We start from the raw sequence: 10,168 nt of genomic DNA, 5'->3' as shown, positions 1-10,168 counted from the left end.
AAGGTGGCTGAGATACGCGGGGGTTATATTTCAATAGAGTTCTTAAAGAATAAAGAAGTTTAGAGAATCTTCTCTTAATAGAATTAAATATTATATAGTAGTAATCTTCTTAATCTTCTTAATCTTCTTAGTTTTCTTAGTCTTCTTAGTTTTCTTAGTCTTCTTAATCTTCTTAGTCTTCTTAGTCTTCTTAGTTTTCTCAGTCTTCTTAGTCTTCTTAGTCTTCTTATATCCTTAATAAGTTTTTCACTACTGGGTAGCCTCGCGCCCTAGCACATATTATAAAATCGTAGAGAGTAGATCTATTATATTACTGCTGCTGCTGACTATCTCCGCAATATTCTCCGCATTTATCTACTATAGTAATTTCTTCTCTTACTAAGTATCGAGCTAGTATAAGATCGTAGAGAGTAAGTCTATTATATTACTGCTACTACTAATTATCTTCGCAATATTCTCTATACTATATTACTTCTTCTCTTATAGAATATTAGATTAAGTAGTTAAGTAAGTAGCTGGCTGAGTGAGTAACTAGCTGAGTGGCTAATTAAGTAAATTACTAAGCTAATAGAGTAGATAGTATTAATTAAGCGGCTGGCTAAGTAGACCTAGATCGAGCTTCTAATATTTTTAGTCTTATATATATAGATCTTATTATTTCTATTATTTATATTATTTATTTCTAAAGCGAGGCGAGTAAGATATTATCTAACTAGCTAACTAACTATTCTCTTAAGATAGAATAATTTTTTACTATATTTAAATAAATAGTTATACTAAGATCTAATTAGATAATCGAGCTTTTAAATTAATAATTTAAATTATAAATTACTAATTTAAAAGCTCGATTAAGTTTTAGACTACTTACTACTTTATATAATTAGTTAATAACGTTATTATTCTTTTTAATTTTAAATTAGTCTTTTAAATTAGTTATTAAATCTCTCTATTATAATTATACGATTAGTCGTTAACTAGAATAATAATTAGAATAGTTACTTATACTTTTAAATATAGAAAATATATTATTTTATAATATAATATTATAAATATATTATTTCGTAATATATATCGTTAAGATTTTAAATTAATATTAAAAAAAAGATATAATATTTAATTCTATTTATATTATATTCGAATACGATATAATATTACTTAGTATAAAATATCTTATAAAATATATTATATCTTTTCGACTAGTACTCTCTAATCTTCTCTATTATTACTCTTATTATTAGATTTCTACTCTTTATTTTATTTATAACTATAATTTACTCTATATATATATATTATTTATTTTTAAATATCGCTAATAAACGCTTATTAATTATTTCTTACGTAAATTTTCTCTTTTTTTACTCTTTAACTTTATTATTAGCTATTTTATTCTTTCTAGATTTTCTATTATAACTATATTAAATATTAATTAAATTACTATTAGATTTTCTATTAGATTTCTAAATAATTTATTAAACGAGTTATTTTTACTCTAACTATTTATAAAAAAGATTTCTCTTATTAATATACTCTTTTAACTATTTATTAATATTTATAATTTTTCTAATCTATTTCTTTTTTAATAATCTTTTTAATAATCTTTTTTTTATATAAACGCTATTATCTAATTTATATTATTTTTAAAAAACTTTTAAATAAACGCGTTTAAGTTCTTAAATAATATACTTCTAATAATTTTTAAAAATATAATCGCTATCTTAATCTAGATTAACGTATTTTCTCTTATAATTTCTATATTAAAAATTTTCTATAATATATTTAATTATAATATTATCTTCTTTATTATATTTCTTTTCTTTATTATATATATCTCTTCTTTCTTTTATACTTTATCTTTATCTTTATCTCTCTTATATCTCTTCGCTATAATATTAACTATATCTTATCTACGTTTCTTAAATACTTTATCTTCTATTATCTATTATAGCGAGCGTACTTCGAATATCTTCTCTCGAGTTTAAATTAATCGAGAGATTAATTCGATCTTATAGTTCTAAGTAAATATTAAATTAAAGTTTTTTTACTCTTTAAAAGTTAAATTTAATCTCGAAACTAAATTTAAAAATTAATTATTTTTTTATAAATTTAATTTATAGACTTAATCTTATATCTTTATATTTTATTAAAATTAAATTATTTAAATTATTTAAATTATTTATCTTTTTTTAATTATTATAATTTTTTTTAAATTATAATAAAAATTATTATTTAAAATCTATATTAAAGTATTTCTCTTATTTATTAATATATATATTTATTTATTAAATATTTATTAATTAAATATTTATTAATTAAATATTTATTATATTAATATTTATATTAAAGTAGATAATTCTAATTATAATTAATAATTAAATTAATATTAATAAAGAATTATAAGAGAGACTTTGATAAATAAGACTGACGCGGTCTTTTATCTAGTCTGAGGGTTGAAAGCTTATGTGTAGATCGTGCGCGGGAGGCTGCATTAGTACGAACGAGGGACTGTCGGAGGGGGACTGTCCGGAGTCAAGTTGACTATCTGATGGGTAGACTTTAGGGGGTTTCGGAGGTTACACCCCGGAGAAACCCCTCTTAACTCAAAAACCTATCAACGTAATTAGGGATAAGATCCCTTAAACTTTACAATACGAAAACCTAATTAGATAACTATGTATTTGAATCACTGTTTTATAATATAAAACAGTGATTTAATTTGTAGGTGATCGACGACGCTAAGTATTACCCTGTATGGTTAGCCTATCGAATTATTACCTTTTTCGTTTTAAATTATTCTTTTGAATCACATTGCTAAACCTGTCTAATGACTGTGGAAAAATCGAATGACTTGTAGGATCTGGAAGCCAGAAATTGAGCTGTTGGAAGCTTGCGAATCGCTTAACAAAGGGAATATCGACAGACCGCGCAGAGATGGCTCATTTTGAACCTCCATCAGTGACATCATGTCTGATATCAAATGTGCAATGGCAATCCTGATTAAAGCCATAGAAACCATTCGCCTGTCGCCAATCAAATTAGCGTTTCTCGAGGAAATGGCGAGCGTTTGCCATTGGTGCTTGCATTTTCATGCTGCGTGCCAGGGCGGCTCCCTCGCTGCTCCCCTATGACGCTTCAACTGGCATTAATGTTCCACACTATTTCGAAAATGCATGGTCGAACTTGGAGTCACGGCATCGTGGACCCGAATGAGGAAGGCTGTGGCAAATGATACTGTACGGAGAAGCTCGGGCAACCTTCACGAGCACGAAGACTTGGACTCGCGCCCATTCATCCAATACGTGCGCATTGGTCCATGAAGAGCATGATTGAATGATTGTACTTAATATGCATTTATTGATTCGGTCCGACCTGTATATGCAACCGGGTCGTCAGGACACGAAGTCTCGAAGCCTTGACATCCACCATACGGAGACAGTCCATCAGAAGCAGCGGATCCTTAGTTCGCCAATCAATTACGGACCCGTTGGCTATTGATAGCAAGCTCAATCCTAGCTGTGGTGCTCAAGAGACATGCCGCGCGTGAGATGCCTTCAAGTTTCCTCCTGCAGCATTCTGAGTTGGGACTTCTTCAACTGCTGCTGTTCATTGCGGTCTTCGCGCCAATGTTTTGCCCAAGCTCCTACTTTCCCCTTCTTCTCTGCCCATCCTGCGGACATAAGCACTTGAATCTTCTCTTTATGTGTCCCAAGCCCCTTCCTGAATCTTCCTCTGGCCTCCTCGCTAGGCTCCTCCCACATCCAGCTCACACTCTCTAATTCGGGGTTGCTGATCATGGCATGACCCATCGACGATGCCGATGGAGCCTCGCCCCAATCTTTTTGTACCTTGACAATGAGTCCACCCCCGATCTTACCGCGGATGCTCTTGCACAGTCTCGCAATTGCTTCAATAGTCCGATCGACAGGATTGATCTCATAGCTTTGGCTGGTAAGCCCGAAGACTATGATTTCGACCTGTTGCAGATGGGAGCACCCCAAAAGATGTGTCAGATGTCCGGAAAGCTTGCGCTCGAGGACGTTGGAGAAGATTGAAACTTGCACCTTGCGTATCCACGGTTTTTTTTCAAACTTCAGGTACCCGTGGTTCGACGTATCAGGAAACAAGTTGTTATGAAAGTTGAAGCGGGTGGTGGTAGTGGTCAAAAATCGTCGTAAGTTCTCACAGCTGCCGCAGTCGAAGGTGTTATTGCGAAAGAACTCCTCGTAGACCTCAACTGCAATTTCGGAACCCTCTACCGCATGGCAAAGGAACTCAGTGCTGACGTCTCTGTTTTGCCTCCCGGCTTTCAGATATAGCCATAAGGAATCGTAATCATAGCACACTTTGATTGGTTTAGAGCTGACGACGAGATGGCGATAGATCTGGTTCCGAATTTCCCGCGGCAAGGTGGTGAGGCTTGGCCGGCTCCAATTGGGTTCTGCGGTGACGGCTGACTCCATGCTCGTAAGGTTGGGTTTGGGGGACTGTGCGATTTTGTCATTCGCAGGTACGGCATTTAATACTGAGGGAAACTTACCCTAGAGTGATACCCATAGTGTAGACATGGTTTCATGGATCATCATTCCTGTGCGTTTGGTGGTGCTGGATTTTCAGATCGAAAGGCTTTGAGTTGTGAGGTTATGTTGTGAAGTGAATGCTGTAGAGATCTGGCTTTTGCGACGTGAGACTTTCTTCACTTTACATCAGTCCTGCGGATTCACTTTGTGAGTGCACTAACATTCAATGTCTCATACAATCTCTTCATGAAAGGGAACTTGTACAATTAAAATGGGTAGCTTCTCGTGATCATGCTCGATTAAGAGGATGGCCAGAAAAGACTAATGAGCTACCTGCGGTATCATGCTTTCGGACATACTTCATCGAGTTGGAGGACGCTGCTCCCGTAGCACATTTACAGGACTCGGAACCCAAGGTGAAAACGGCTGCCCTCTCTCGTTACCCCAATTCTCCCTCCCGTCAACTTGAACCTGCCACCTATTTTCCCCCATAGCTGAGCGCACACCTCTGCAACTGCCCGCAGGATATCATGTGACTCCTCCTCGTTTTTCAATGGGAAGCATTCGATCCGAATACTCACCGTATGCAGACGAGGGCATAGCAGCAATTGCCGCAGCTCGTTAACTAGCCTGTCCCGCACTTCTGGGCACAGTAAGAACGTCTCGTGAATGGTAAACTTCATGCACCGGACCCATGCGTTGACATCAAGGCTCTTTCGTTCTCTAAGGCGGCGAGTTTTGCGGTTGACGAACTCAGGTAGAACTTGGCATGATCTGAAAGGTGATCCAACTTTGGCGTGCGATATGCGTGATTTAGGTGCTCGCATGGAGAATTGATAGCTTCAATTCCTTTGCAATTGCCGTAGTCTGCTGCGCGCTCAGAAGTAGCGACTAACTCCTCGTCAGCGATGACTGTAAATACATATCGACACGGTGTTCAAGTGGCAAGGAAGCGAAAATCGTTCGTTCTTGGACTGGGGGATGCTCGATGTTGAGGGCGGCGCTAGACTTGAAGTCATGACTGAATACTATCGATAGTCGGAGCTATGGTTTTGGAATTTGGTATCGAAAGCGTTGGGACCACTTACTACCGCAGTTGTGTTGAGAGGTGCGTACCCTGTATGAGACGGCGCGTTCGATCTCGGGCCCTCGTTTCGACGCAAGCGAGTTTGAAAGAATGAGAATACGAATTGCATCGATGGTACTATGAGGTGGTGATGTTGATGTTGTCAGCGTGTCTAGTTCCTTCTATGTTCTATGCATGCGTCCCTTCTACATCCTTCCATGCATATTCCATCATTGTTCCTTTCATGTAGCTAGCCATAGATAGCAGTGCTTTGTTCTCCATCAGTTACATAATGGCTGATGGCCCCACCACTGAATCTACACGCTTTCTATCATCACCACTGCTGTGCTACGCTGAGAGGTTATGAGCCTAGGTTAATGCCGATGATAGACTGATATCGCATCAAATCTCACTATCGTCCCCTTTATTGGGCCTGACGAACCACAAACTTGCAAGATCCATTTCGAACAGAAGGAAGGATTCACAAAGACAACAGATTTACAACAAGGCCGTTAGGGGAGGATTTTTTCAACAGAATATCAGAAGCCAGTGTCAGAAGCCAGTACCAGAAGCCAGTGCCAGAAATGCCCGATACCTATGTCCGATACCCGTACCAGACGCCAGTACATCCCAAACGAAGTCAATCACTCGATATACCCTACAACCAGTGTCAGAAGCCAGTGTCAGAAGCCAGTACCAGAAGCCAGTGCCAGAGATGCCCGATGCCTGTGTCCGATGCCCGTACCAGACGCCAGTACATCCCAAACGAAGTCAATTACTCGATATACCCTACAATAAGCCGCCCATCAAGCCCTACACGGTAGACACCCACATCACTTCAAAACAACTACTCACCTACCCCAAAGAACGACCCCACAAAGAACAAGTACACGAGGATACCTAGGACGGTCTAAACGATTCGGAGGATCCTGAACGGATGTTATTGGACTGGGGGAGTCAAGGAGGAGTGTGAACACCAAAAAAAAAAAAAAAAAACCTACATGATTTTGGCGTTGGAATAGAGCTATTTGGATATCACTAGACAGGGGGAGTGTCAGCGTGTCTAGTTCCTTTTTACGGCGGACGACGGCTGATACTGTTAGAATTTCAGGTATGTGATGTGCAGAACAGACGGATTGATTCTCCAAAACCTCTCCGGGGCCAGGTCCTAAATATAATACAAAAATTAGGTGGCTAAAAAACATGGTGGCTGAAATACGCGGGGGTCATATTTCAACACTCCCCTACAGTCACGCTCCCAATCCACCCAACAAGAAATAAAAGCTATACACAACTCCCATCAACAATGAAGACCATTCCAGCCTAAAACAACAACAGGCCATTCCAGCCTTTCAACAAGAGGCCATTCCAGCCTTTCAACAATAGGCCATTCCAGCCTTTCAACAAGAGGCCATTCCAGCCTTTCAACAAGAGGCCATTCCAGCCTTTCAACAAGAGGTTATTTCAGCCTTTTAACAACAAACAGGCCATTTCAGCCTTTCAACAATAAATAGACCATTCCAGCCTTCAATAATAAATAGACTATTTTAGCCTTTTTAACAATAAATAGACTATTTTAGCCTTTTAATAAAAATAAACTATTCTAGTCTTAGAATGAATAAACTATCGTAGCCTAAGCCTCTTCTAACTCGATACGCTTTCGCTTAATATCACCCTACTATTAATATTATTTTAGAGCTAAATTAGAACGTTTAATTTAATATATCGATTTATATAGTCTCTTATATATCTTATATAGGAGCTTATTAGCCTTTCTCTCAATAGCCGCAGCCGTAAATATTACTTTCTCTTCTTTCTTCGAAAATTTTAGTTTTTATCTCTTTCTCTCCTCTTTTAAAAGTATATTATATACTTTTTCAGTAGTTATATTCGATATAATATTCTAAATCTTAATTAAGTATTAGAGATATTCGATAAGCGATATAGAGAGATAAAGAATAATCTACTTATTAGGGGTAAGAATAACGTTTATAGCGATAATTCGTTCTTCGAGTAGCTTAATATAGATAAGATATTTAAATATTATTTCGAAGTTAATATATTTTAGAGTATAGAATTCTTTAATAAGTCGTATAAATTCGTCGTTACTCGTAGATTAATAGAGTATAATTAATTAAGATAGTATTAGAAAGTTATAGTTAAATTTATTAATAATAAGTCGTTACTTAATAAAGTCGCTAATAATAAATATTATAACGTCAGTAGCTTCTATAGAGAATTCTTTTTACTTAGCTAAGGCTATTACGGTTAGTAACTCGAAAGAAGTCTCTTAAGTATACTTCTATAGCTTCTATTTACGTAATAAGATATATATATCTATAAGTTATTTAAAATAGTTACTTTTATAGAATTAGCGAATAGATAACTTAAAGAATAAATCGAGAATAGCGCGTTAAGATATAATAATAGCGAGATATAATAGTAGGCGATATAATAGTAAGATAATATAATAGCAGCGAGGTATAATAGTAGCGTCAGAACCGAGCTTATAATCTATTAAAATATCAGGTATATAATATATAGAACAGACGGATTGATTCTCTAAAACCTCTCCGAGGCCAGATTCTAAATATAGTATAAAATTAGATAGCTGGAAAACATGGTGGCTGAAATACGCGAGGGTCATATTTCAACTGATACTACGATAAAACCAAAAAAAAAAAATCTTTAATTTTTTTTTTCCTTTTTTCATTTTTCTTTTTGCGATAACCTTATCTATTTATCTCTTTTATACGATATTCTACTTTCTATTAAGAGGATCTTATATATAATATCTCTTTATAATATTAATAATCGTTTATCTAAAGAATTAGAAGAGTATAAAGATAAGATTCTTAATTAACTTTATATAAAGTAATAAAAATAGTAAGAGATTATTATTTAATTAGTAGATAATAAAGATTTAAAGATTAATACTTATACGCTTTAACGTTAATTAAAAGAATAGAACTCTTATTAATAAGATCGTATAAAAGACTTCGAGTAATTACGAAGTCGGATTTAATATTTATTCTATAGAATTAAAGTTTTAAATAAAGAAATACTTATATAGCTAAAGTCTAAAGGCTTTTAAATTATATCTCGAGATCTTATATAAATTAGAAAAGAGCTCGACTTTAAATAATTAGAACTAAGTTAAAAAAAGAGAGAGTATATAAATAAAGTCTTATAAGAGTTAATTAAGTAGAAACTTAATAAGAATATAATTTAAAGTTATAAATGAGGGTAATTAATAAAGTATTTTCGAAAACTAGAATATTTAATTATAAGGTATTCTTCGTATAAATTTAATTATCTTTATATATACTAAAGTATCTTAGAGATCGTCTCTTTATCTAGTATTATACGATTTATTCTAATACTATTAATTAATAACTTCGAGATATATAGCGAAAGCGAGATAAATATATTATTTCTAATTTAAATCTAATATAGTTTATAGATAATTATAATAAGCTTTTAAATTATAATATCGAGATCTATAACGAAATAGACGATTATACTTAATATATTTTATAGCTTATTATAAATATTATTAATCGTATAACTATTAATATTCTATAAGAATTTCTAAATTATATTTTTATATTTAGATAATAGCTTTAATTTATATAATTTAATTATAAGAGCGAGACTATTCTAATAATATAGACGTATCTTACTCTATAATAGATATACGATTTAAAAATAGTTTTTAAAGAATATTATATATATAAGATAAGTATTTCTAATTAATAAATTAAGTCTTAATAAGCTTAACTAATTAAATCTCTTCTTAAAAAGTAAATAAAGTTCTTTAATACGCTTTAAGAAATTAAAAAGTATTCTAAAGACGTTTTAGTCGATTAAGTTATAATTCTTATAATCTACTTTTCTACTATTTATATAGAAGTTATATATTATATAAATAATTAAAATATATATTTAATACGTAAGTAGCTTTATCGTCTAAAGTTTATATAGAGAAAGTTATATATTCTCTTCTAATATTCTAAAGATAATATTAGAAATTATAGACTTAATTTATATAAATTAATTAGTATATATAAAAGAATAAGATAGAGCTGAACTAGAAAACCTTGAATTTGTATGTGCAGTTAATTATTAATTCGAATTCTATACGCTTTTTAGTTAAACCGGCTAAGTTAGCCCGATAGCCCTTTTATATCTCTCTTATTAAAAATTTATATATAGAAGTTTTATACTTTGAAGTACTTAGCTTGCGATATATATAGTTACTTCATAATTTCTCAAATTATAGAGCTCGCTTTACGCTTTCTAACGTTGTAAAAATTATAAAGTTTAGCTTACTATTAATGAATTAAATAAATATTTAAATATAGTAGTTATAATAGTTATATTAGACGCGTTCGAGATTAAATAATAATCCTTCTACTATTTATATAACTATATTTCTTCTATAATTCTACTAATTTATTAATTATAAATATATTTACTCTTAATACCCCTCGTCTAAATATTGCTAAGTATCTAAGGTATGTATTTCTTTCGCCCGTCTTTTAAACCCCTTATTAACGCCTTTAGGCTATTTCTCGGCGAATCCGCT

At 33.2% G+C, this 10,168-nt stretch overlaps 1 protein-coding gene across 1 annotated transcript; it reads right to left on the bottom strand.

Annotated features, from left to right (window-relative positions):
• Positions 1–3,548: 3,548 nt before the first annotated feature.
• Positions 3,549–4,457, bottom strand: HO133_005433 (uncharacterized protein; the record flags this gene model as incomplete). Its single annotated transcript, XM_037296343.1, has 1 exon — positions 3,549–4,457. One exon carries the CDS (start codon positions 4,455–4,457, stop codon positions 3,549–3,551), a length of 909 nt encoding a protein of 302 aa, XP_037148325.1.
• Positions 4,458–10,168: the final 5,711 nt, after the last annotated feature.

This window comes from Letharia lupina, assembly GCF_014066315.1.
Source record: "Letharia lupina isolate WasteWater1 chromosome Unknown contig_21, whole genome shotgun sequence".
Lineage (NCBI taxonomy): Eukaryota > Fungi > Ascomycota > Lecanoromycetes > Lecanorales > Parmeliaceae > Letharia > Letharia lupina.
Note: the sequence above shows the minus strand (reverse complement) of the source record. Positions and strands in the feature narration are given on the sequence as shown.